General features: G+C 48.1%; 8 protein-coding genes across 8 annotated transcripts; 2 read left to right on the top strand and 6 right to left on the bottom strand.

Annotated features, from left to right (window-relative positions):
* Window positions 1–1,164: 1,164 nt before the first annotated feature.
* Window positions 1,165–3,085, bottom strand: EJ05DRAFT_220220 (sugar transporter). The gene is made up of 4 exons (XM_033739895.1): window positions 2,946–3,085; window positions 2,542–2,888; window positions 2,390–2,489; window positions 1,165–2,316 (listed from the first exon to the last, which is right to left on the bottom strand). The coding sequence occupies exons 1-4, from the start codon at window positions 2,975–2,977 to the stop codon at window positions 1,272–1,274; spliced, it is 1,524 nt and encodes a 507-aa protein (XP_033595965.1). The 5' UTR covers window positions 2,978–3,085; the 3' UTR covers window positions 1,165–1,271.
* A 487-nt stretch (window positions 3,086–3,572) lies between these two features.
* EJ05DRAFT_220218 (peptidyl-prolyl cis-trans isomerase 1) lies at window positions 3,573–5,318 on the bottom strand. The gene is made up of 6 exons (XM_033739894.1): window positions 5,085–5,318; window positions 4,950–5,017; window positions 4,880–4,889; window positions 4,567–4,821; window positions 3,733–4,510; window positions 3,573–3,683 (listed from the first exon to the last, which is right to left on the bottom strand). Exons 1-5 carry the CDS (start codon window positions 5,101–5,103, stop codon window positions 3,738–3,740), a joined length of 1,125 nt encoding a protein of 374 aa, XP_033595966.1. The 5' UTR covers window positions 5,104–5,318; the 3' UTR covers window positions 3,573–3,683; window positions 3,733–3,737.
* A 1-nt stretch (window position 5,319) lies between these two features.
* Window positions 5,320–9,991, bottom strand: EJ05DRAFT_220217 (Rho GTPase activation protein). The gene is made up of 2 exons (XM_033739893.1): window positions 6,786–9,991; window positions 5,320–6,731 (listed from the first exon to the last, which is right to left on the bottom strand). Exons 1-2 carry the CDS (start codon window positions 9,628–9,630, stop codon window positions 5,755–5,757), a joined length of 3,822 nt encoding a protein of 1,273 aa, XP_033595967.1. The 5' UTR covers window positions 9,631–9,991; the 3' UTR covers window positions 5,320–5,754.
* Window positions 9,992–10,901: 910 nt separating this feature from the next.
* Window positions 10,902–12,615, bottom strand: EJ05DRAFT_220204 (uncharacterized protein). The gene has a single exon (XM_033739892.1). It carries the CDS (start codon window positions 12,243–12,245, stop codon window positions 11,268–11,270), a length of 978 nt encoding a protein of 325 aa, XP_033595968.1. The 5' UTR covers window positions 12,246–12,615; the 3' UTR covers window positions 10,902–11,267.
* A 1,439-nt stretch (window positions 12,616–14,054) lies between these two features.
* EJ05DRAFT_220731 (glycoside hydrolase) lies at window positions 14,055–16,007 on the top strand. The gene is made up of 6 exons (XM_033739897.1): window positions 14,055–14,550; window positions 14,605–15,009; window positions 15,060–15,124; window positions 15,179–15,280; window positions 15,337–15,715; window positions 15,786–16,007. Exons 1-6 carry the CDS (start codon window positions 14,190–14,192, stop codon window positions 15,806–15,808), a joined length of 1,335 nt encoding a protein of 444 aa, XP_033595969.1. The 5' UTR covers window positions 14,055–14,189; the 3' UTR covers window positions 15,809–16,007.
* A 535-nt stretch (window positions 16,008–16,542) lies between these two features.
* Window positions 16,543–18,190, bottom strand: EJ05DRAFT_220638 (uncharacterized protein). Its single transcript, XM_033739896.1, has 3 exons — window positions 17,479–18,190; window positions 16,663–17,375; window positions 16,543–16,609 (listed from the first exon to the last, which is right to left on the bottom strand). Exons 1-2 carry the CDS (start codon window positions 17,864–17,866, stop codon window positions 16,663–16,665), a joined length of 1,101 nt encoding a protein of 366 aa, XP_033595970.1. The 5' UTR covers window positions 17,867–18,190; the 3' UTR covers window positions 16,543–16,609.
* Window positions 18,191–18,931: 741 nt separating this feature from the next.
* On the bottom strand, window positions 18,932–20,698 carry EJ05DRAFT_444984 (DUF1613-domain-containing protein; the record flags this gene model as incomplete). Its single annotated transcript, XM_033742152.1, has 1 exon — window positions 18,932–20,698. One exon carries the CDS (start codon window positions 20,696–20,698, stop codon window positions 18,932–18,934), a length of 1,767 nt encoding a protein of 588 aa, XP_033595971.1.
* A 482-nt stretch (window positions 20,699–21,180) lies between these two features.
* Window positions 21,181–21,563, top strand: EJ05DRAFT_505154 (ribosomal protein S30; the record flags this gene model as incomplete). Its single annotated transcript, XM_033747672.1, has 3 exons — window positions 21,181–21,240; window positions 21,384–21,488; window positions 21,540–21,563. 3 exons carry the CDS (start codon window positions 21,181–21,183, stop codon window positions 21,561–21,563), a joined length of 189 nt encoding a protein of 62 aa, XP_033595972.1.
* Window positions 21,564–26,390: the final 4,827 nt, after the last annotated feature.

The following is a 26,390-nucleotide window of genomic DNA, read 5'->3' on the forward strand; positions in this document are numbered from 1 at the left end:
CACTCCTCGAATCGCATGGCCAAGCCCATCCCCAGACCGCCACATTTCTTGGCCTCTTCAAAGTCCCAGCACAAGCCCATCAAGAAACCAGGAAAAAACATCCACGCCGCCCAACAAGCTACCAACGCATCTATTGGGACGTTTCCCGTGCCATGAGGTTTGCACTCGCGTGCGCATGAGTCTGGCCCGCTTCTTGGAGCTGGATGCCAAGTTCTTGTGCCGGACAAAACGCGGGGAACGTCGCGGGGTTGATTATTACCGGATCGTAGGATTCACTGTTTCCTAAGGCAGAAGTTTTTGTTGGAGTGAGGAGTTTTTGCGCGGTATCTTCTATGTGTGTCCTGGTGGGAAATGGTGCTTTTCGTGAATTGTCGTCTGTTGTTTATTAACGTTTCAGACTTAGCACTGTTAGCAGGACGGACGAATGTTTCTGCTCGAAGACAACAACGTCTTCATACGAAGTGGCTTTGCTAGCATCGATTGTGTCGTACTTTTTATCTTTTTGCTTCATCATGAGTGGAATGTGAGTATATTTATGGGACAAGAGGCCTAGGCAGGAATCGTGGTAATCGTCTTGGATCCCCTGTAAGGAATGTAGTACAGCTGCTACGACAGTTATGATTCGGTGTCGTCAACAGACACTAGCCAGGTCGACTTCACATAACCTGACACTTGTAACCCAGATCATAGAAGGATTGAAAGAGAGAATGCCGATTCTGGTAGACTGACGTCAACGAGAAAGCCCTTTCCAGACAGGAGTGGATATAGGAGAGATACTTCAGATCAGGTCCAGATTTTCTTGTGTTAGTGTCTACGCTCTGAATCACAATTTGAATGCACAAGAGACAAGAAGCATGGAGAGTACTGCTCTACTGTGTTTTTCAAGATTACTTCTCCGGCAATCTATTTTCGGAGTTTGTAACCTCCAGTCGGTCTTGTTTCGAGTCGGACATTCCATTCTCTCTGATCCTATCCTTCCACTGTCTTCTGCCAGTGTCTCCCTTTTCTCTGTATGGCTTGTAGCCCGAAAAATTCCAACCTCGATAGATCTGTTCATCCTCGTGTAGCAATACGACAAGTCAGACGTTAGACGAAGGGATCTCGACAGGCGTAGATGAAGCAGATACACGAGAGACCCAACAGCACATCATGAGAAGCAGGATCATACCATAAGGATACAAGAACCTCAACCGCGTGCTCCAGTCTCAGCAAGTACGCCATCAGCAACACCATCCAGCAATCCCACACAGAACCTCCACAAACAAACCAACTCACACCTTCCGAACCTCCCTAACCCTCTCCACACCCCCCTTCTCCCCCAAATCCACATGATGCGCATCCTCAGCCCCCACCAGATCCGCCCCCTTCTCCACATGATTCTGCCCGCCAAACAGCCCATCCATCTCCTCCAAACTCACCTTCTTCGTCTCGGGGATCCACAGCCACACAAACACCGCCAACAGCACATTCACCGCCATAAACATGTAAAACGCGTAGAACCCACAGTTCTCCAGGAAAGTCGGGAAGAACTGCTGCACGATGCTGTTGACCACGTTCTGCATCTGGCTCGCCATCCCGACGGCCTGGGCGCGCACATTCATGCTGAAGATCTCCGATGTCCAGATCCATGTCGTCGCGCCCCAGGATGGCTTGTAGAAGAAGGCGAAGAGGAAGAGCAGGAAGACGATGCTGATGCCTACGGGCTGCGACTTGACCCCGGCGCCGTAGCTGGGCGTTTGCGTCTCGACAGTCGCGACGATCAGCATGCACACCGCCATTCCGACTGCGCCCGTGATGAACAGAAACTTGCGCCCGAACCGATCCACCGTCCACGTCGCATTCAGCGTGAAGATGATCCCAAACGTCGCGTTCAGCGCGTTAATCAGGCTGATCGTGTCGTCCGAGTTGAACACCTTCTGGTACACCTTCGTCGAGTACGTGTTCAGCGTGCCCTGGCCCGTAATCTGCTGGCCGGCATTGAGCACAAAGGCAAGGAACAACCTGTACCTCACGCTGCGGTCCTTCCAGAGCGCCGAGTACGAGCTCGAGATGGCCTCCTTTTCAAACTCGATGGCCTCGCGGATGACGAGGATTTCGTCCTCGACTTCTTGCTCTGTGTTGCGCACGCGGTGCAGCGAGGCGCGCGCGGCGTCGATGCGGTTGCCGTGCTGGATGTACCAGCGAGGCGTCTCCGGGATGAAGAAGACCTGGGCGAGGATCAGGACGGGCACGAGGATTTGGAAGATGACGACCATTTTCCAGTCCCATTCGCCGAGGGCGACGACGTGCTTGGAACAGGCGTATTTGACCCAGTAGCTTTGGGATGTGTTAGCTTGAGGAAACAAGATGAGAGAAGGGGGGATAGGTGGATAGTGGAAAGGAGACGTACGCGATGAACGACCCGACGCTGTAGAACATTTGCCAGAAACTCATGATCTTGCCACGGATCTCAGGGGGCGATAGCTCTCCGATGTAGATGGGTCCAGCAGCTAAATTCCACATCAGCGCCCACTACAGCCCGTGCGGAACTGATGTACCTACTTAGAGCGATACCCTGAGCGAGACCAATAACCACACGCCCAGCAATAAAACAGCCAATATTCCCTCTCGGACTGAACGTCTGGATGAACGTGGCCACGATGGTGAAGAACGCCCCAATCGCCATGCCCCATCGCCGACCAAGCTTGTCCGCAATAGGACCGCCCATGAAGAAGCCAGAGATGATGGCACCGACATTGTAGGCCGTGTTGACCGCACCAACCATCTGAGTGTCCTTCGGGGTAATGTTGAAATAGGCAAACCAGTGCTTCGAGCCCTGCACGGCGTTGTACACCGAAGCGTCATAGCCGTAGAGGACCATACATGATGCCGCCACGAGGGAAATGTACCTGCCAGCCACACATCATCAGCAACGTAGAATTCGAGCACTCCCAAGACACACTCACCAGTTGTACACTCTCTTGCCTCCGACCGCCATATTGACGATATTGCTGCTCCCGTATCAGAAGAAGCTTTTGCCCTGGGAGGAAGAAGTAGTAGTAGAAGATGTTGCAATCCACAGAGTCTGCGATCCCGGATAAAACCATACAAAGAAACGATATATATAAATGCTACACGGCCTACATGGTTCAGGTTTCTCCGTCTGGCATACATACACCAACATCCCTCCCATGCACTATTCCCCAGTCCCCGGATGCTAAGCTCTGATAAACGAGTATGGACTGGGCTCTGGACAAGCCACAATATGGAGTGTAGCCCTATGGGTACCTTTAAGGAGGACCCCGCAACCGCATATGGTTGGTTGGTGCTTGAGACTTTAAACAAGGCATCGGAGGCCCCGCAGATCGCCTTAAATGTAAGCCTTGCTGCTAAGGATCTGAGTGGACGGACCCTTGTTTCCTTCATAATCCACCAACCAGCTAACATCGTTTCGAGGACGCAACACTACGAGAAGTAGATTTGATTCCATCAAGAGATGTGCCATGGGACAGGTAAGCTATGGGGCGTTCCGAGTGTGGATTGATCTTCGATCACGCACGGCTTGCTGGACAGTACTTCGACGGGGATATACGGGGTCAGTTGAGCAGAAAATGAATGAGCTGAAGCTCCTCGCAGAGAATGGTTTTGGTAACATTCATCCAAATTTTATTCTGTTGTTACATCATAGAGAGAGCGGTCTGCGCCTACACATTGCGATCAGAGCGACTCCCATTCGTCATAGAGTAGTCTCACTCCTTTTAGTCAAAGTTGAAAGCCTTGCTGTACGCCTTCTTCTCCTTCTCTCGTCTCTCCTTGACCTTCTTCTTCAGGCTCGCTAGTTCATTTGTGATGTTTGAGTCGCCTGGAACGTGCTTCAACGCCTGTTCGAGATCCTTGATAGCTTCTTCCTCATCCTTCTTCGCAGCCCGTGCAAGTGCGCGTCGGTACAGGGCTTTACCCTTGTCTTGCTCACTCACGCCCTTCTGTCCTAAGGCTTTGGTAGCAGAGTCCAGAGCTGCATCATTCTGCTTCAGCTTGAGCTGCAACAGCGCACTATTCGAGTGTAGCGAGAAGCGTAAGGCAGATAGTTGTCCCTCGAGCTCTTTGGGATCGCTCTCGAGCGGTGTCGGGTACTCATTAAGATATCGCAGGCCCTTCTGATATTTGTCCACACCAAGACTGATATCTCCAGCCTTGAACGCCTTATTTCCCATGTCCTTCAGTTCTGTTGCGATGTTGACAATGTCGGTGCCCTTCCAGTCGCCGCTCTGCTGGTCTTCCGGAAAGTCCTCATACGGATCGCCAGTGGCATCGGCTTTTTTCTCCGTGGCCGCCTCGTAGTCCGCACCTTTGAGCTCCCCACAATCCACGATCGTAGCCTGCTTGCTTGGCTTATCACCAGATGGGCACGGTAGGTTCTCAATCGTGCGGACGATGGACTTGCCATTGATGACCTCTCCGAACACGACATGCTTGTTATCGAGATGAGGGGTGGGAACAGTGGTGACGAAGAATTGAGAGCCGTTGGTGCCTATATGAGCCATTAGGTCAGAAGCTGGTCGACATGCAAAGCGCACAGCGACTCACCTGGGCCCGCATTGGCCATGGAGAGCAGGAATGGCCTTTCATGCTTGCGCTCGAAGTTCTCATCCTCGAATTTTTCACCGTAGATCGATTCTCCACCTGTACCGTCACCCTTTGTAAAGTCTCCTCCTTGGATCATAAAGCCCTTTATGACGCGATGGAAGAACGATCCCTTATAGGACAGAGCCCTGCCGGACTTGCCCTCACCCTTCTCACCCGTACATAGCGCCCTGAAGTTCTCGGCGGTCTTAGGAACGACTGCATCAATGGGTCAGTTGCCGGTGCGCAACGACTGGCGTATTCATCTTCATCTTACTGTCATCGTACTAGAGAAACGTGAGCCAGAGGAACCGCAGAGATGGCCAAGGAGTTGTGAGTAGACTTACGAGCTCAAAGGCAACTCTTCCGAGCCGAGATCCGTCGATCTCGATATCAAAGTAGACTCTGCTTCGTTCTAAGACGCGAAGTGAGCACAGTGTATTGATACTCAAGTGGGGTAGCGGGGAAGCAAGCTCAGTTACCTTTCGAGCTCGACGCCATGTTCGAATTGTTATGCGGGTTGATTGTCTTGTGTTCTATTCTGGACAGAGGAAATCTCGAGTCAGGCAGTGTGTTGAAGAATGGAGTTATGTTAGAGTAGGCGAAGCTGTGCAAGGCTTAAGATGCAGACGCAGATCTGGTGGAATGTTCGAGCACCTGCACAAGCTTGAACGTGGTGCCCGTGCGCAGCTTTCCCGTTTCTATATTCGGCATTAATCACTTATAGTTGTAAGCATTCGGGAACTCAGGAGATCCTACAAAAACGAAGTAAATTTCTGCTGTATAGCTATGTGATTGGAACATTGACGCCCGCTAGCCACCGCCTCGCTGGCAGAAATGCAAGTATGTAAACTGCCTGATCGATAATCGGGCCGCTTTTGACTCGCTGAAAAGCTCAACAAGCTAGGAATGAAAGCAAGAAGTAAAATGCCATGACCTTGTACTTATATCTCATCAAAATGCCTCCTCTTTTATCAAATCAGTAAGACGGACTCGGAATCGTAGAGACTCGAGCCGCTGAAGAAACGTAAACCGAAAAACTCCGCCCAAGTTGCCGCTGTCCAAAGCCATACACGTGCCGGGTATCATTCGTCAAATGCTTTCGTCGTGTACACGCTGTAATCAGTCATGCTCCTCTTCACTCGTTATTGTTCATTTCTTCTTCCTGCTAAAGCTAGGAACGATGTTTTTGAAACCAGACTTCTCCTTATCTCCTTTGGCCTTGTCTTTCTCCGGCGCCTGACTGCTACTGCTGAACTTCGGTAGAGCTGTAGCATACTCATCATCACTATCACCAAGACTAGGGTCGACATGGCTTCGTCCGATTGTACCTCTGGACATTGACTCTTCCCAGCCGTGAGAGGAGCCCGGTGGCGTATCACCAGCAGCAGAAGCGGACGCAGATGCAGCACCGCTACTCGGTGCGTAACGTGAAGATAGTGCTTTCGAAGATATGATCGAAGATGGTTTGGCGCCCGATCCTGAAAAGGTACGAGGCTTGGCATGCTTCATTGTTACAGGAGTTGACGTGGGCGATGTCTCGTCGTCATCTATTTGCGATTGGGCGGCCATAACTTCGCGACGACCAGGCCTCCTGCTAAGATCAAGAACAGCGCTGGTCTCTAGTTGTTCGACGAGCTCCTCCCACTGAACGCTTAATGAGCTGCTGGGACGCTCTGCACGCTCTGCGCCAGCCAGACAATCTTTTGTCCTCTGCTTCAACGATTGACATTGTGCATGGAACTTGGCCAAGTCTCCGTCTCCTTCCTGTATGTGATGTGCTGTGTTTGCGTGCTCAAGCCATAGTGTAACGAGACCCGCAAAGTTTCGCGCGTGGTCAATAAGATATGGTAGAGATGGAAATCCCTCTCTCGATGTGGGCGGGAGTCGCTGCAAAATTGCAATAGGGGTGCTGTATGATGGGGGGATCGGTGGGCCGTTACCGGATCCCGATGGAACCGAGCATACGGTGTCGAGGAAAGTCCTGAATTCCTGTCGGTGGGCGGTCAGGAAGCTGTTCATGGGCTCCATCCAGTGTTCTTTCGAACCAAAAGTTGACATGTTGGCGAGGCCCTGTAACGATTTTGCAATTAGCGTATAGGTGCGACGAGCTCGCATCTTCGGCTTGTCTGTCCTGGGATTAGCACATGCAACAAATATATCTGCAATCACATCATGCTTACCTTTGAGCAATCCAAAGAGATTGGGATTCAGGACGGCGGGACAAAAGAACCGCAGAAAGAGAAATCCAGATACACTACTGTATGCAACAGTCCTAAGAAAGTCCCCAAAGCGATCTTCAGCGCAACCCCGAATATGGCGGAAGATGATTCGGAGTTCTTGCGGACAACGATTTGCAGAGTTGAATATGGCCTTCCAGACTTCCTCTGTCCAACTGATAAGCTTCCGCCAGTTCTTGTCCAAATCGTGAGATGAGAGAACTTTGTTCGGATCGACTTCGCAGTCCGGATCTTTCTCCAGAATTTCGTTCATCTTGTCTGAGAGCGTTTCCTCCAAGTACTCCTTTCCTAGACGCCTCATGTGTAGATCAAGGGACTTTGTCAGAAGAGTATTGCCTCGGAATAGGAGGTTAGCTTCGAGCTTCGCGTTATTGCCCATATCGCGGACAAGAAGCTCACGATCACTATTCAATGCAACAGATTCACTTGAATCAGTCGAGCCCATTCGGCGGCTGAATCGGAGTCTGCTGGCTGGAGTTTCCTTTTGTGTGCCATCAATTTCCTCCTCGACCAAGGCCATGATCCAATCCCCAGCTTGTCCGGAGACTTGGAATATGTTCAAGAGGTAGTCTGATAGTCGCTTCAGTTCGTTTGGAATCATCTGAGCTAGCTGGAGAGTTAGGCCGTTCGAAAATTTGTGCAGTAGTTCTGACATTGGCTGGTAATCCCGGGCCATTAGGATGACGCTATCATCTGTGGAGACCTTGAGCATCACTTCTCCGACTGGATTGGCGTACATGTTGTTCAGCTGCCACCATTTATCGATCGGCTTATTGCTCTCAAGATCATCAAGATAAATATCAACTTTTCCGACAGTCTGGTCAAAAGATAGTGTGTTGTAAATGCCAAAAGATTCTGTCGAGGTGAGCGCATCCTCTGCCGCCTTTCGTGCAACTTCTTTGCGCGACGGCTCAATAGGTCCAGCTCCAGCAGGCCGTCGCTTGAGGACTATAGTGCAGCTAGACATGACCGCTGGCAAATCGGTAAACTCAAAATCCTCGCCCCAGAATGGATGACTTGATTCGGCAATTACTGTGGATCTCGCGCGGATTTCGTTGTCAAGGAGAACCTCAATGTAATAGCCTCCTTGGAGGACCGCGCCATTCTGCCCTTTGGTACTAGGTACGGCAGGCGTAGAGGAAGTGAGCTTTGCCTCCATGATTCGCATCGAGAGTGAACGCTCCATCCTGAACATATCTACCGTCGAAGAAGAGAGACCAGGAGAGGGCATGTCGCCGTTAGGACTCTGCTTTGGACCATATAATTGAGGTATCGTGAAGGCTCGAAGGAGAACGATCCAGACTTCGTAGAGTACACGTGATTCAAGGGACAAAACAACCGGTCGAAGCAGTGATAAAGAGTTTGCCGCCGATGTATACTGTGGATATATTGCAATGCAGAACTCATTATCCAAGACGGAAGGATTCAAACGTTGAATGGCGCTGCGTGAAAGATGCGATAGCTGAACCACGGAGACTAATGTCACGTCTGTGTCGGCGTATAACTTGAGCTCCCCATTCTCTCGCAAGGTGCACGATACCTTACGCCATTTCCGCGCTCCTTGACTTTGCATCCTAGTATTACCTGGCCGGCTGGACTTTGGCGTTTCAGGCCTTGTTGTGCTGCTGCTGCTACTGGAGCTGGAAGTATCCCAGTAAATCATTTTGCCGACTTTGATGATAGGGGCTTCTTTCAAAAGGGAGACCTCAGAGTGTCTACGACTGTCTACAAGACGTCGTTCAGTTGCGAGTGCGGCCTGTGGCTTCGCCATTCGGTTGAGAATGCCCTTCGGCCGTAGAGGTTGCCAGCAGAGCAATGCTGCGAACCAGGAATCGTAGGCATCCTGAGTAGGGGGTCGTAAATGCACCTCGAGGCTCGAGTTGTGCAGTGCAACCTCAATGTAGGATGTGACACTCTCGGCGTCGTAGCCACTCCGTACTTTACAGCCTCGGAGGTCCGGAATGAGGGTCCTGTGGTACGAGGATGATTCTCCACGGGGCTCAAATACTAAGCTTCCTGATTCGTCATTAATATAACAATAAGACATCGACCAGTTGCTTGAGGCGCCTCGTCTGAAAGCAAGCATTCCCTGCATCTTTCCGGACGAAGTCTTCATCAATCTCAGAATCTTGCGAGTGTCAGAAGTTGTCGTTGGAGCAGCCCATGAGTCTGGGTGGGTAGTGCTGGAGCTGTGCGGTAACAGCATTGGTTGCTGCGGCGGAAATTTAATCAGGCGGTTTCGGTTTGCATTAGTTGACCGATGACCAGTATGATACATAGAGGAGGAAGCCGTAGCTGGGTCGTCGATGGAAGGATGGCCAATCGACGTTATAATGTCGTCGGCACTTCCTTGATAGGATCCGGAGGCAGCAGCATGCACAGATCCAACACGGTGCCTGCTAGTGACAAAAAGATTGGACGAAGAAACGTCTCTGGCGGTCCTTTCTTCCATGGTACGAGTCCTAGGTCTCAACTGAGATTCTTTTGCACCGCGTAGGCTTACGTCTCCTTCATTAGCATTTCCACGTGCACCATACGCTCGAGGAGTCGTATTTCTTGGACTTTCTTGGTTTGAACCGGACCTTGGTGATATGGGTGGGGAGTTGACCATAGATCCGTCTCGAGAATAAATCGATCGCTCCCCTAGCTCGGGTTCAGGCGTCACTGCTCGTATGGTAGGCGCAACATGGGATCGAGATGGAAGAACTCGACCCTCTGGTAGGGATGCCTGTGTTGTGTACGCCTCCGATACATTCTTTCGTCGGCTGGCCTGCCTGCTTTGGTCCATGCTGACCGAACCCCCGCAATGGTGCGAAGAGTCGTTGGATCCAGATCTTTTGTCAGGTTCCTGCCAACTGCGCAGCACCGCAAGTTAGGCAAACGTCTTTTCTAATTTATAGCCAGCCAAGTCGACTGCGACGTCGTGCCAGTATTGAATCCTGGCTCGTCCACAGTTGTAACTAACTGCCCCACGTTGCTGGAAATGGCGAGGCCAGATACGGCGTCCAGTCACTCGACCACGACGCAACGCGCTTCGCAGAGTTATCTCAATAGCACCCTTCAGAATATCCTACGACTGGGCGATGCAGTAGGGTCCTCTCATGCGCATGAGGATCGAAAGGCGACGTCGTGGGGCTCTTGGCGGGTAGCGGTGCAAACGACTGCTCGTCAGAAGGAACGGTGAGCAACGAATGGTGGAAGCATGTCGCACGTAGGACACTAGAGGGCGATTGAAGCGCGCAGAGAATGAGGCAGTACGGAGCGAGGATGATAACGGAGGAGGCCTGAAAAATGAAGGGTTTGATGTTTCGCGGCGACCTGGAATGAAGTTGGGTGAGGAACAGACAGTAGCTGCAGCCAATCCCGAGTCATGGGCAGCGGGAACGTGCTCCAATCCACCACCTCAGTCGGGTTCTCTCCTACACGGAACAGTCAAGACGACAAAAAGGCCAAAAGAGAGATATAGAGAGAGAGATTGGGCCAGTTGAGCAGTGCACAAACTGCAGCAATAATGTTGTCGGAGGAACTGCAACAAGTGTTATCATTGGGCTTGGTACCTATACCTAGTAGGTTAAAGCATTTCCCCAGATCAAACACATCCGTTATTAATTTAACCCCAAGCTTCGGGTCCGGCCTGCTAACGCCCCTCGCACGAGGGCGGTGGTTAATTAGTTCCTTTGTTCAATGTTATTAGAGGATGTTGCGGTAGATTGCACGAAGCACAGGACGTAGTCATGTCATGCAGTTCTCTGTTAGCTCTGATAAAGAGTCTGCTGCCATCTAGAACTGCCAGATCAGATGTCAAATGCTTGAGGATCGTCAGTTGTCAAGCCGATGCTGCTCGCTAACCGAATGAGCCGGCGAGCCAGCTGTATGCATGATGCGTCCCAATTGCATTAGTCCAAAAGTCTATATATATAGATTATTAGGGGGTCTGTGTCGAACAGCAACAGTTACATGCAGAGGCATGCGAACCAATGGAATTCATCTGTATAGAATACCACAGGTAGTGTAACCCTGGCATATCGCATACCCAAAATGGGCTCAGGGCTTCTGCGCCGAGCACCGGGTGTTGTTCATCAATAAAAGTCTGCACGCACCGCTGTTTCGGCGAGCACGTTTCAGAAAATAGGAGACAGGTCAAGTAAGTAAGCCAGTGCTGAAGCAAAGATAAGGTATCATTCGTGTTCCTGCGTAGACTCGCCAATCTCCATAACGTGATATAGTAAGCAATAATAAAAAAACCTCAACTGCGTCGACTCGGGGACTCCGTCCGTCGTCATATCCAACAGCGAGCAGCCCAAATTGTAACAGGATAAGTAAAATAAATATATCATATTTGCACGTGAGAACCCGGTAAAATGTTCATCTGCCTGGTCTGATCGAGGTTCGTCGCTTTGCGATCCTCTCAGAGATGCAGCTAGCCTATCTGAATGACGTTTGGTCAACGTTGGGAAGTTCGGCGCTGATTGGGCTCACAGGCTGGACGTGACTGCCACCAAGGTCTCCACTCCCAGTCTTGCGGAGCGCTTGGCGCATGGTCTCGATATTGAGTTCGCCACTTAGAGACGGACTGTGTGTCCCTGTGGCGGTGGTTGGGCTCCCAGGAGCCTTGACAGCATTGTCCAAGCCTCGTACAGATGCGGCCACACTTGTAGGAGGAGATGGGCTACCAAAATTGTGCGAGGACGCAGGCGAACGCACCGGGGACGGTGAGCGATTTGTGGTAGAGGAAAGGCTCATCAGATTCAGAGCGTCTCGGTCGTCTTGATCGTGCTCAGCTTGGACGACGTCCGCGAATGAGATGAAGCTCAATCGGCGGGGATCTCCTGTATCAATAGAGCCATAGTTCGATCCTGCCTCATCTTGTAGGTGTAGCGGTATTGCTGGTGGTGGAGCCAACTCTTCTGAGGCTGGAGAGGCCTGAGACATCGATTCGTGAGGGGTGCCACTGACCGCTGCTGATGCGGGATGGTGAGCACTGTGTGTAACAATCTGGACATCATCGGGATTGAGATGGTCGTCAGTAATGGCTATAGTGGATGCCTCAAGCGCTGGCGGAATGTGATCTTCGGTGGTGATGTGAGCTGGAATTGCGGGGGAAAGCTCCCCAGGTAGGAGGGTGCTCTCCTGCACATTGCGTTCGAAGATCTGTGAAGAAGCTGGGGAATGCATTCGAGGAGATGATGAACGATATCTCTGGCTAGGAGATGCAAGACTGGGAATCCGTGGGCTTCGACCTGGTGAAGTAGCTTGCGGTGATGAGGAGCTCTGGAGTGATGCAGCATTCAATGGAGCGGGTGTAGAGGTTGGCCCAGCACCCTTCTCGGCGTCTTTCTTCTTCCCGAAGCCAAATAATCTACGTTTTCCGCCACTCTTGTCTGGTGTCCCAGAAGCGTCCATCTTCTAGTGTGTGTGCTGGGTAGAAAGCGCTCGAGTGACGCTGTTAATGCTGGAGAGCGATCCAAGGCCCTCTGGAAGCCGTTGAAGATGTATGCAACAACTCTGATAGTAGTCAATGCACTGGGCACAGTAAATTCCGCTAGCCTTCGGAGGAAAAGATGCAGAGACGCTGCTGGAGGTGGGCAGCGAGATTTAGCTCAAGACGGATGTCGAGCGGTATTTCGGCAAAGGCTATCAAGCTTAGATAGCAGAAGTTTGGTCGTTGGGAGAACCTCTGGACTCGGGATGGATCTGAGTAAAGGAGTTCTATGGTTCTCGCTTTGTCTTGAGTGTAAGGTCGACTGGAAGGGTAGAAGACGAGACGAGACGAGACGAGAGTGAGGACGGTAGCGCAACGAAGTCGTACGCTTGGAGGGAGGGTGTAAGTTGCGCAATTGGTGGGACGCCGTGGCCGAGGAATGATGGAGAGCTGGGGTACCTGACACAACACCAGGGGCACAGGCTGAGTTGCAGGAGCGGCCACAAATGGGAGGTATATGTGTGCTGTATGCTGTGTGCTATGCTGTGTAATTATAGAAAGATGTCTTCTGCTTTAAAGAGACGAAGTGAAAAACAAAAAATGCGAGACTGCTTTTGCCCGTCGCGTCGTTTCAGCAGCGTGGTGATGTATGGTGGCTTACGTATTCACGGTTCCGTAAAAATAAAATACGCGGCCTGAGGCTACGTAACACTCTTACCCCCCTACTCACTTCTCTTCCAACATCTAATCATTATTATGGCCCCGGACAAAACATAGAAACTCAGCCCCCTACGTCGTCGAATAAGCACAACTTTGACTTCCCACTTTACAATGTGTCTCGTGTCTGCTTTCCCGTTCCTGTTTCTGTTCCTGATTATGTGGATCAGCAGATCAATACATGTTGGCTTTGCTTTTGTCATGGTTGGTCGGCGGTTAAGGCCCACGGTATACGTCATGCCCTACGTAGTGAGTGCATAGGTAATCAGGACCTATTTAATTAGGTGGTGTGTATTAGCCAACACTCGCCCTGAGCCTGTGCCTGTTCCTGTAAGAAGCCAAGTCGCCTTACCGGGGTCTACATATGCACACTGTAGCCTGGACCTGACCCGGCACATATGTGGATATACAGTATCCGACTATTACTCCGCAAAACACTCTTGGCCACTATCACCGTCCTGTAAAAACACGCCCACTGCACCGCCAAACTCGGCATGTTGTCCGAGAGTGATAGCCAGAATGAGAAGCGACAGGATGGGTCATTGGGGCGCCCTGCTGTGCACCGTATGGCTGGTCGAAGCCCCGGATGCAATGTAGCTGCATTTGCACGAGCGTCTTGTGTGATGCTACTGCTCATACTCTTCTTGACGGGCATGCCTCTTGATCTAGCATGCTCGCCACTATCAAGAATATGGAGCCAGTCGCCTAGTATAAATTGTAAGCCCGTCTCCTATCTCTATACGTCGAATTCCGCACGCAACGTGATGCTTCTCCCATGGTAAACAACTCCCTTGACATTCTGCACTCATCACATCACCAAAACACTCCGGTAAATCTTTATCGTTCTTAATGGCACACCGCATCATGTATGAATCTTGCTCCTTCGCCCGTATACCGCCTTTCAGCACGTTGGCCCAATTTCTTGAAACTCAGGTTACAGGTACAGACGTGTGCTACAAAAAGAGCACAATGTGCTAGCATCACATTTATTCTGCGTGCGAGTCCCTGCGAAAGGTTACCTCCCATGATTGAGGGAATAGACTAAGAGATCTGCATAGAGTGATCTGGGAGGCTCCTGCTCTTTCTTGTGAGCACTTTCCCTATCTGAAAATGATACCCTATCTGGGAAACTCAAGTACTCGCATTTTGCACAAACGTTGGTCTTGAGATGTCATGCCGACATCGTTAAACCCTCGAAAACTCCTAATATGTTACTGACTTCATTGATAGCAGGCAGTGCTTTTAACCAGTATGCGTCTGGTCGAGTCGCAAAAGATAAACACACAGGCCGCCTGCCTGCGATGGGCTTTAGTTCATGGAACGAGTATGGATGCAGCATCAACGAGTCCGTGTTCTTGACTGTCGGAGAGCGTCTAATCTCAACTGGCCTCAAAGATCTGGGCTACGAATACGTCAACATAGATGACTGTTGGAGTGACAAAGCTGTCCAGCGTGACAAGGTCACCAAGGAAATACGCCCAGATTACACCAAGTTTCCCCGAGGCATCAAGCATACCGCTGACCGGATCCACGCCCTGGGCCTGAAGTTGGGCATCTATAGCGATGCCGGTATGACTGATCCAGCGACAATCAATATCAAACTCTACTGACTCGAAATTTCAGGATCCTTGACCTGCGCAGGCTATGCCGGCTCTCTCGGCCACGAAGACATAGACGCCAAAACCTTCGCCAACTGGGGCATCGACTATCTCAAATACGACAACTGCAACGTCCCTGCCAAATGGCTGGACGAGTACGAATGGTGGCCAGAACGCTGGACCGGCGGCTCCCTCGACGACGGCCAACCCTCACCGCCCAACTATGATTGGGCTACCTCGAACACGGCCAGACGCTTCGTGCGCATGCGTGACGAGCTCGAGAAACAGCATCGTGTCATCCAGTACTCGCTCTGTGCGTGGGGCCATGGCCACGTCGATATCTGGGGTAATACGACGGGCCAGAGTTGGCGGATGTGGGGCGATATCGCGCCGCAATGGACAGGCCAGGACGGCTCTGCTTGGGGCTTGAGTATGTTCGTTGTCTATAGGTCATGAATGGGGGAGCTAATATGCATGTAGTGCCCATCGTCAATCACGCCTCGTTCTTCGCCAACGTCTCGGACTTCTGGGGACATGGCGACTACGTACAGTTCCTCTCCTCCCCCCTAGGCACTAGCATATCTAACAACAAAACACAGGACATGCTCGAAGTCGGAAACGGCAACCTTACACTCGAGGAGAACCGCTCGCACTTTGCTCTCTGGGCAGCCCTAAAATCCCCTCTTATCATCGGCACTCCCGTAACCCCCCCTCTACAGTCTCTCCCATCACACACCCTCACTAACAACCCCAACAGCTCGACAACATTCCTCCCTCAACCCTCTCCATCCTCTCCACCCCCGCCCTAATAGCCTACAACCAAGACCCCACCTACGGCCGCTCCGCCACCCCCTACAAATGGGGCCTCAACCCCGACAACACCTGGAACCGCACCCATCCAGCCGAGTACTGGGCCGGTCCATCCTCCCTCGGCATCCACGTCTTCATCCTCAACACCCTGGACTACGAAGTAGTGAAAGTGGCGGTGTGGGCCGAGGTTCCGGGCTTGCGGGCGGGACGCAGGTATCGGGTCACGGATATGTGGAGTGGAGAGGACTGGGGCGTGTGGGAGGGGGCGTGGATGGGGGTTGTGAGGGCGCATGATACGATTGCGGTGACAATTACTGAGGTTGATGGTGAGTTTGTTTGAGGGGAACCAGGGGAGGGGTTTCTTGGGGAGTACTGGCTGACTCTGGTTATATATAGGGCGGCATCCGTCTCCGGAGTAAGGAGGTTTGAGGGCGTTGGAGAGAGTGAGAACTTGCATACCTAACATACCTATCAATGCCAGTTTTCCAGCTGTTGACAGCACTTGATTCCGTTTCCTACACTGTTCAAGTGGTTTGAGGCCCAATTCCCGCTAGCGTTTTGCCCAATTGTTTCTGATTCATACTTGATTCTCGGATCGCAGTTAGCACGCTTGTGTCGACCATATGCAATCACAAGCACAATCACAAACACAGCTCGTAGCACAGAAAAACGCTCTTCGAGAACGGGTAAATATATTTCATCATTCGCAAAGCAAAACTATCACATGCCGCACTGCCAGAATGCAAACTCAAAACTCAGGACGCAAACGCAAAACGCCAAGCCTATGAAAAACCCACACAAAGTCCATGCCATGCCATGCCATGCCATGCTCATTTCACGCTTCAAAATTCCATTGGTATAATGCTCATTCCCCAATGTCCCCACTACCGTAACGCTACCGACCCTTGTACCTGTCGTCACGATCATATCCCCGGTCCCTACTCCGGCTTCGATCACTCACGTAGTGTCGCTCTCTTCCATGATCTCTGTCTCTGTCCCGACTCCTGTCTCTGCTTCTATCGCGGCTCCGCGCCGAATCGGCAGATAAGTCGCGACTCCGGTCTTTGCCTTTGGCGCGCCGACTGACGCTGCGACTGAGGCTGCGCACGCGGTCTTTGATGCTGCGAGAGCGGCTGCGGCGGGGTTTCCCACTGCGATCGGATTTGGCGTCGTAGTCCGAGTCGGACCCATATTCGGAGTCTGCGTCTCTGCGCCTTGCACTAAGATACTGTTAGGTCGCTGAAAATGGTTGCTGTAAGAGGAGACTTATGGCTTACGATCTCTTCTTATCAGTCTTCTTCTCCAGCGCACGCAGGCCCGCACCGCCCAAGACAGCCCCGAGAAGGGTTGGAAATGCGCCGTGACCGACCTCATGCCCGACAAAGCCTCCACCGATGGCACCGGCAAGACTGGCCGCGATCTTGCGCTCGCGGTCGTCCATGTTCTTAATGCGGTCCTTGACGCCGCGTGACTTGTTGCGCACTCTGTCACGGTTTGAAGACTTGGCACGGCGCGAGCGGGACTGTGAGCGGTCGCCTTCAGACCGGTCGCGGGAGCGATGTCGTCGAGAGCGGCGTTCCGGTGAAGACGGCTGCGAATACGAGCCTTGCCGGTAGAGTGGCGCAGCGGCTGCCCCTCCTGCTGCTGCTGCGGCCATGGCTTGTGGTGGTGATGGATACATGTTACCTGGTTGCGGAGGAGCGTAGTCGGCTGGGTTATAAGGTGGTATATAGTATTGGTCTTGATTCGGGGGACCTTGACTTGGGTCAAACGGCGCACCATTCGCAGGGTGAGGTGGATATGACCCTTGATATGGACCGGAATAACCTCTTGCTTGCGCATCAAACCCTTGTCCGTCTGGAGGAGCGTAGTTGTTCGCACGATATTGAGGAGACCGCGGAGGGCTGTATCCTGTTGGATAGGAGGGTCCGGAGGGTCCCCGATTGTAGAACTGTTCGCCTGTCGCGGCACCAGCAGCGGCAGGTCCTGCAACTGTTAGCTTTTGCGCATTATACCTCTAAGTCCAACAGGAATACTAGACTGGCGATTCGTAGCTCGTAGCTTCTAAAGGCATGGACAAACAACGTACTGTGATCTGGTGGTTGGCCGTCGCGATCGCGATCGCGACGCGAGGAGCGGTACGGGTCCTCCATGCTCTGTTCTTCTCCCTTCCGCTTTCTCGAGTCTCTTCTCCTTCTCCGTCGGCGAGCTCGACGTGCTTTTTCGTCGGCGGAGGTATAAAAATCGTCACTTGTATAGTTCTCGCTCTCCTCCGAGTATCGTCGGCCGGTACTGGCTCGTCTTCCTCGCTCGTCGCTTCTCGAAGGCTTGTTGCTCGCGGCTCTTCTTCGATCTTCGCGTTCTCGTCTCTCTTTCTCCTTGTAGTATCCGCCAGGTATCGAGTCGAAGAGTTTGTCGGGGATTTTGTCAGCACCGAGGGCGATGGCCTTGAGGGCCAATTTCTGGTACGCCGTCATTGCTCAGCCCGGTCGCTCTTCAGGCCACCCCGGTATGAAATGTGCGTAGGCGATTCACGGTGACGTCGCGTGGCAAATCTGACCAATCAGTGGCAAGCAGACAGAGAGCACCGACGCTGATTGGGCAAACAGGTTGGGCTGTCAGACTTTGTCGGCCAGGGCTGCAGACTCCGGTGAAAGGGACGTGCAAGGTGGAAGATGAGGCAGTGAACCGGAACTGAGTCGTCAGAAGAATAGAAGTAGTACAAGAGGACGGTCGGGCATTTGTAAGGGGATTAGAGATGCATGGATGCACGTCTGCGTCTCCGTCCTCGCCTTCAGGCTGACTGACTGGAACCGATTCAGCCCAAACACGCCACGAGGAGGAAAAGGGCAAAGGGAGACAGGAAAAGGGAAATGAGGGAGAAAACCCAGTGCAATGGATCCCTGCCAGATCGTGCTTTGGCAGGGCTTTTAGGTAGCAGTAGTCGTAGCAGTAGTAGCAGTAGTAACAATAATTACCTTTAAGCAATATCAAAAAAGCAGAACCAGATTATTGTCTTTACCTTCCTCGCTCCGATCATCCAATTCCCGTTCGTTTATGGAAAGCACGACGTCATCACCATAACATCGTGACTACTACTACCATTCACTCCATGGATGCACTCCTTAGCCCGCTCCCACTACTGCACCACCAATACGCGCATCAATATACCCATTGCTCATCCACTCGGCCATCATATCTAGTCCGTTCTTAGCTCTTCTCGTCGCCCTATGGCATTGTTGATGCAGACTTTTGGCCTGCAGGAATTCGATTACAACCCATCGCATGGGGTATGTATCCGCGGCGCCCAGTAGCTTCATGGATCTGCCGGCATCCAATAATCCGATTGCTTCACCGCTCCTTGTATGCCACAAATGAAGCCTTAGTCAGCGTGCTGTAGTATCAGGCTCATATCTGGTGGGACAAAGAGCACAGTAGCAATTCGAATTCGAGTGCCTCCACGGAATACCTCGACTCGACACTGTAGCACAGAGCTTGTCATTGTATTGGACTGTACACTCGTCTGAGGTTGACGCCGTACTTCAGTGGCCGCTGCTCTTAGTGGTGGCAATCTTCTTTGCCCGTTCAATCCAATCCGTGGCGATGGAGTTGATGTCGCTTGACATTTGCTTCTCTAGGATCTCTCGAACCAGCTCCTCTATCTTTTCTGACCGACTAGATGGAATGTCCAAGGTATTCTGTGGAGCTAACCATTTGCGTCCTAATATGGCCGTATTGCGAGTACTCGGAATGCGGAGCATTTCTTTCTCTGCAACAAACCCTACCGCCGCGGTCAATTGTTCCAACCATATACATAGAGCGGCATATGCAGACGGTTGCTTTGTATCCCGTTTGGTGAGAACCCCAGTCTCAACGCCCCTCCGCGGCTGCTCAACAGTCTTGTCGTCTTTCGCTCCGAATTCTGCTGCAGTGCTTTTGAGCGAGCCGGCAGTCGGTGCCCGGAATTTATTCCCGCCAAAGTCGTGGCTACAACACGGTATCGCTACAAAAGGACAGCCAGCCATCGATGCGAGCAAAGGCGTCCAAGCGGTAAGCTCGTCAGCATGATTAGACACGATGAATGTTCCCTCTGGAAATGAGCCGTCATGGAAATCGAGAGCGAAATCCTGAGATGACCTTGGAGATTCAGGTGCCTTCCATGCATCCTGTAGTATTTTTGGGACGCAAACCATCTCTTTTAAACTGTCCGAAACAATTTCTTGGGGTAACGCGTCCCAAGTCTTCCTCTTCCTGACATCGAAGCCCCATCCTTCATACCCTTCGCTTCGAAGCAAATACACGAGAAGGCCATTACCACAGCCGATGTCGACGAAGCCCGGAAATTGTTCGTCGTTCTGGTACATCCTCTTCCATAATTCGATCAGGAATGCTGCGATGCCCAGATCCTCAAACACATGCTTTGCAGGGTCCGTCTTTTCTACCCAGTCTTTGACGAGATCTTTCGCATACTTCAACTTCAGCCGTGTATACGTGTCTTGGAAGTCCTTCTGGGGCACGACTTGATCATGATGAACACGTTTGACATAACCAGCGGCACGACCAGCCATATGCTTTACAATGGTTCCCTGTAGATTTAATGCCGTTCGAGATAGCCGTGTAGTAGGCTGAGTGCCGGTGAAATAGGAATAGAGTATTTGCATATCGCCAGCGCCTCCACTTGTGAGAGACGTGCTGTCTTCGCATAAGTTCGGCTCCGCAGGAGTCGGCACCCAAGAATAAAGCATGGCGAGGCCCTGTATAGCTGGATGAAAGAATGGTACTTGGTCGACATTATCCACGTGAGGTATGTATATGACTAAATGCCGCACAACCTGATTCGTAACAGGCACAGACTCCCCCTTGCTGTCCGATGAAGACAGTTCTGCGCCATGATCTGAGCGTGAGTCAAAATACCAGCATGTTTGTACGAGTGCTTTGTCTCTCTCAGGATTGCGTGGAATAAGCTTTCTAATAACTGTTCTTTGCCATTGCCAGGAAAGGGGGAATTTGTTTTCAAATTGACAGCTCAGGGCAGCCAGGCATAAGCCATCAGGAATGTCTCTTCTCAAAGCTCGAGGGTGTAGTTCCGCCTTCATATGCGGAACAAAGTCGCTCGAGAAGCCTGTCAATTGATCCCATGATGCAGAATGGTCAGTACGGCTGTCGTAAAGTATTTCTGCACGAAACAATAGACTTGACGTGACGTTCGGACTGTGGAGAAGAGTGTCCGTTACAGTATGGAAATGTTCCGGGGCACTGCGGTGATTCTGAGCGGGTAGTGCAATAAGCCAGGGGGTGTCTCTACTCATTTGCGACATGCCTTGCTAGAATAGCTGTATAATCAGCTAGAAGGAGATATGAGGGATCGAAGTAGCATGGCTCAAGTAACCAGTGCAACTCGTAGCTATGGCTCCTGATGTTGTCGTACCTTTCACATGCGGCTCCTCATCGTTATTGATTTTCTGGTGTCGTGCTCGAAATGAATATGTTTGTGGCAGCCACGTGACATATATAGTGCCAAGGATGACTAAAGCCCCACAACCAACCGAGCACACTTCGAAATCGACCGACGCTTCACGAACGAGGTCTGTATCGCACGACAGTCAGCAACTCAACAACGATACCGCCAGGTAAGTTCTTATTCCTAGGGCTGGTGGATGTCTTTGTCATGGAATATCACCTTACGATGGCTTCCACTCGCCGCTGGACCTGAGAGCTTTGACTGACCGTATTCGCCACAGACTTTTTCTGAACGATCACATCGCCAACACCTTTGTAACCAACCGCAATCATGGGTAAAGTTCACGGTTCGCTCGCACGTGCGGGTAAAGTCAAGTCCCAGACACCCAAGGTACGATAATTTCCCCTAAGAAGCGACACCCTACACGGAATCCAGGACGGAAGAGTCAGCGATCGCGCAATGTCTTCACGAGGCCAGCCTCGCATGGATGAAAATTTGTGAGCCTGAAAGCAGAAGCTGACTTGCAGGAATAGGTTGAGCCTCAAGAGAAGAAGAAGAGCCCCAAGGGCCGCGCGAAGAAGAGACTCACATACACCCGCCGTTTCGTGAACGTCACGATGACCGGTGGCAAGCGAAAGGTAGGCAATGTCAACAGTCAAATTTAAGGTCATGGCTCACAAAGATTCCAGATGAACCCCAACCCGACCTCATAAGAAGCGTAGCACGATTGGGGTGGATGGTAACGGCAGTGGTGGTCCTTTGATGGTCTCGTTCAAACAAATCTGAAAAAATGGTTATTCCTCTGGATCATCGGGACTGGATCGTTTATGGATGATGTGATCGCCGGCTGATAGGTCTGGCTCTCGACTTTATGTCATGAACGAATATTGACCAGTCCTTGGTAGGAAGGGGCATACTCGGCGCATCCTGTATATGTGATTGCTTTCCAATTCAATATGCTTGCTCTGGGACACAGCGCTATGCGAATGCTAAGTGCACCAAATTGATATGCGAATTGAGTACTAAAATAGTAGTCAAGTTGAAGACTTGAAAATGTTCTACGACACGCAGTTATACAGCTGAGGGTTTCATGATCAAAAGCCAAGCGAGACTACAGTATAAGACTCACTTTCCTGCTAACAGCTACGCTGTGTCTGACCAGCTGATCGTAAAATCTTGGCTTCATCCTACCTAATCACTCAGCCGTATGATGTCCGGATCCTTCGAAATGTCGAAACGGTTCCGGTCCCTGGCTGGACTCGGCTGCTTCTAGAAGTGTGATCTACTGTTAGGATTTCTCGCATGATGACGTACGTTTGCAGTGCTTTCGCTAGAAGCCAGATCTGGGTAGTCGGATTTGACTATGTTAGAATCGGGCCAAGAATTCATGCAGTGAAGAGGTGTCCCCAGTACGAACACCCTGTATAATTGGCCTTGCACGTTCGGAAATATCACTCATGATGTACTCAAAGGTATTTTACTCAAGACCTTCGTGTCCCTTTGGGTGACACAGGCTTCAACAGTTCGTTCCTTCACGGATCTGCGAGAAGACACTACGCTAGGATGTAGGGTTCGCATCGGCAACGACAAGGTCGTAGGATGTCGACATACGCGTCACAAGGCAAAGAGAGGTACTACCCCTACTCACATTCCCACGACGTTCATCAAAATGTAGCTGATTGATCACTGCCACTTTTTGTGGCGTACCTGCACTCAGCTGGCTGAGATAGGACTAGCGTCATGAGGCTGAGCCCGAATACAGTAACTAAGTTGACGTACCTACTAATGAGCCAACCTACTAATGAACCACGTGATTTAAGTACGACTCCAAACGCCTATATTAATAACTATATACTTAAAATAGAGGGAATTTATATAAATAAGCCTTATATACCTCCTTAGAGACTATCTATCTAGTCTATAGTAATTAAGTCTCTAATTCCTTAAGCTTTTCCGTACGTTTAATAGCTTAAACTACCTCTACTACTACCTTCTTCTTCTCCTTATCTATAGCCTTCTTTATATATATAATATTTATAAATTACTTATTAAGGTCTATTTTAACCTTCTTCTATTTCCTCTTTTAGACTAGGTATTAGAACTTAGCCTTAGATAGAACCTAATCTATACGTACCTTAGCTAATAGGGTTAGAAGGTAACGTGAAGGGCGGTAAATAGTTACATACTAGATAGATCAGCGTCTCTTTATATATATACTCTTAGATTCCTACTAAAAGGGTTTAGGAGTAATTTGTTCTATAATAGAATATACTCTATTATTCTATCTAACTATACTACTATCTAATAACTCTATTCTTATATTTAAATTACTCTCTATATAGTACTATAGTTAAGATAGTCTAACTAGAACTAAGAAGGTCGATATAATCTACTATAGAGATAAGTAATACTATATTAAATAATAGAGATCCTCTATAATTAGTATTAATTCTAGCCATTTCTAACTAAGAAGTAGAGATATTAGACTAAATCACGGAGCTTTTAGACGAAGAAATAGTAGATACGCTAAGTAACTTCTAATAATATAAAACTAGATAATAAGTCGTGACGGAGCCATATAAGGTATTATAATAAACTATTACTAAACTTTAGAAATATATCGCGAATTAGACTTAAGAGATTTAAACCCTTAAAGAATAGATAGAACGCACGAAACTCCTTGTAAAGAGACGAGAACTTAAGGAGTCTCTTAAAGAACTACGCCGAACGATAGTAGATAGACGACTTTCTATACTAATTTAGGCGGAATTAGTTTACCTACTATTAGAGTTATAATAATCTACTATATACCTAGCCGCTTCGTTACCGATTTACCCTACTTCTTCTCTAGATATACTAAAATCTAAAGACCTAACTATATTTATAGAGAAGAACTAAAAGGAGTAGAAAGACTAGAAGAGAGACTACGAAAAGTACTTCCTTAATAACCCTCTACTCTTTTCTACTAAAGTATAACATATTTCATTCAGAGAACGATACCTAGACTTATAATCCCGCGATTAATAGAATAGATAGAAGGAATTATAGCTACTATCTACGATAACCTAGAAATATTTAGCTATATTTATACTAAACACCCTCAGAACAGATAGAGAACATAAAAGAAAGACACTATCTAAGTTAAGAAGCGTAGTATAACGACCGAACTAGATATCTACTTAACTACTATAATACCTCTAAAACCTATAGAATAATATCCCTACGCTATAGAAAAATATTTATATATTCTAGTTTTACGAAGTACTACTTCTATTAATCCGTAAAAGACTAGAAATAGTATTATTAAGTTTTAACTATCTATATAAATTAGAGGAGAAAGCTAATAAATACTACCGTATCCTTAAGGAACGTGGCTCTCTAGGTAAAACCGACAAACTCTATACGGGTTAGAAACGAGGTTAATCGAATACGTTCGATTAAGAGTAACCTTACCGCGATTAGTACTAGAAGAGCGTAAATCGGGGTAGAAACGCGTTAAGAGAATACTAAAATAATTAAGGCGGTACTTCTTAATATAGAAAAGGATAAGATATAGACTTAAATATAACGCCTATTATAAAATAGTAGGATTATAGCGTACTTCGTTACTATAAGTATAGAGAAATAGAATATATTTTATCTAACTATAAGAATCTAAAAAAAGAGTAGGCTAGTATATAAGATCTAACCGTATTCTTAGCTAAATTATATATACTTAGAAGAAGCCGTAGCGCCTTCCGGCGAGTAAAGACCTAATATTATTAAAAGTATTATTACCTATAGTAAATAGTAATAAAACTATATAGGCCCTCGTAGATACTAGTATAGAAGATAATTATATTTTATTAATTCTTATAAAGGAGTATAGATTATCGTATAATCTTAGTAAAGTTAGCCGAACTATTATAGTTAATAGATATAAAGTTAGAACTTTAGATAAAGCTATAATAAATTACGAAGTTTATAACTTAAAGATAATAAAATAGTAGATATCTAATAAATTTATTATAGCTAATATTAGCTAATAGAATATGATTCTAGGGATGCCTTAGCTTAGACGCCTAAACTCTATCCTTAATTTTTAGAAGAAGATATTAACGTTCTAATAATACTATAGTAAATTATACTAGTAAGTTATAACTATTAGTAAGGAGATATAGAACCTCGCTATATGGACCCGATTATCGCTAATCTATCTTACGTCCTTATTAATTATTAATAAAGATAAGAATAATAGTAATAATTAGGGCGAAGACACGCTACCCGACGTATATTCATAGTATATAGATATATTTTTAGTAGAAGATATATTACTTCTCCCTAATTATAGGCCGTATAAGCTAAAGATTAAGCTTAAAGAGAGAGTAGACATCCCTTATAGTCTACTTTACCTACTTTCGAGACTAGAACTTAAAGTTCTTTATAAATATATTAAAGAATACCTCGGAAGAGGCTAGATATATTATAGTATATTATTAGCTAGTATATCTATTCTCTTTATAAAGAAGAAAGACAGAAGTTTATATCTATACGTCGACTATTAGGTACTAAATATAGTAACTAAGAAGAATTATTATCTATTACCGCTAGTTAGTAAATCTTTAGACTAATTAATAAAGGTAAAGTACTTTATAAAGCTAGATTTATAAGATATATATTACTAGCTTTGAATTCGTCGTAGAGATAAGTAGAAAACTATATTTCGGACTAGATATAGTTATTTTAAGTATACTATTATACCATTCGGGCTAATAAATATACTAGGAGCGTTTTAAGGATATATTAATACTATACTTATAGAATTACTTAACGTAATTTATGTAGTTTACCTTAATAATATACTAATTTACTCTAATAGTATATAGAATTATAAAGAACACGTGAAATCGGTACTAAATTATCTAAGATAGTATAAACTCTACGTAAAATTATCTAAATACGAGTTTTACTAATAAGAAGTTAGGTTTCTTAGCTTTATTATAATATATAGCGGCCTAAAAATAGAGCTAGAGCGTATAAAGACCATTATAGAATAGCTAAAACCTACTACTATACGTTAAATTAGAATATTTATAGGTTTTATAAACTATTATTATAAATTTATTATAGACTTCTTATAAATTATAGCGCCGCTTAATAAACTTATAGAGAATAGCGGTAAAATCCCTATAGGTAGGCGAGTATAGTATAAAGCTAAGTCGGTTAAGATATAGTTAACACCGGAAGCGCGAGATATATTCTAATTATTAAAGAATTACTTTATAACTACGCCGATTCTTAGGTATTTTAATTCTAAGAAGTATATTCGGGTCGAAACTAACGCGTTAGAATTTATAATTACTAGAATTATTAGTTAACCGTATAAAGATACGAAAGATAAGGTATAATAGTATCTAATTACTTTCTTTTTCTATAAAATAGCGGATATAGAGACGCGTTATAATATATATAACTAGGAACTACTTATAATTATTAAGAGTTTTAAGTAATAGCGATATTATTTAGAAGGCTCTATATATTAGATTAAATTATTATCGGAT

The sequence above is a fragment of the Pseudovirgaria hyperparasitica genome (genome assembly GCF_010093815.1).
Source record: "Pseudovirgaria hyperparasitica strain CBS 121739 unplaced genomic scaffold EJ05scaffold_20, whole genome shotgun sequence".
Lineage (NCBI taxonomy): Eukaryota > Fungi > Ascomycota > Dothideomycetes > Acrospermales > Acrospermaceae > Pseudovirgaria > Pseudovirgaria hyperparasitica.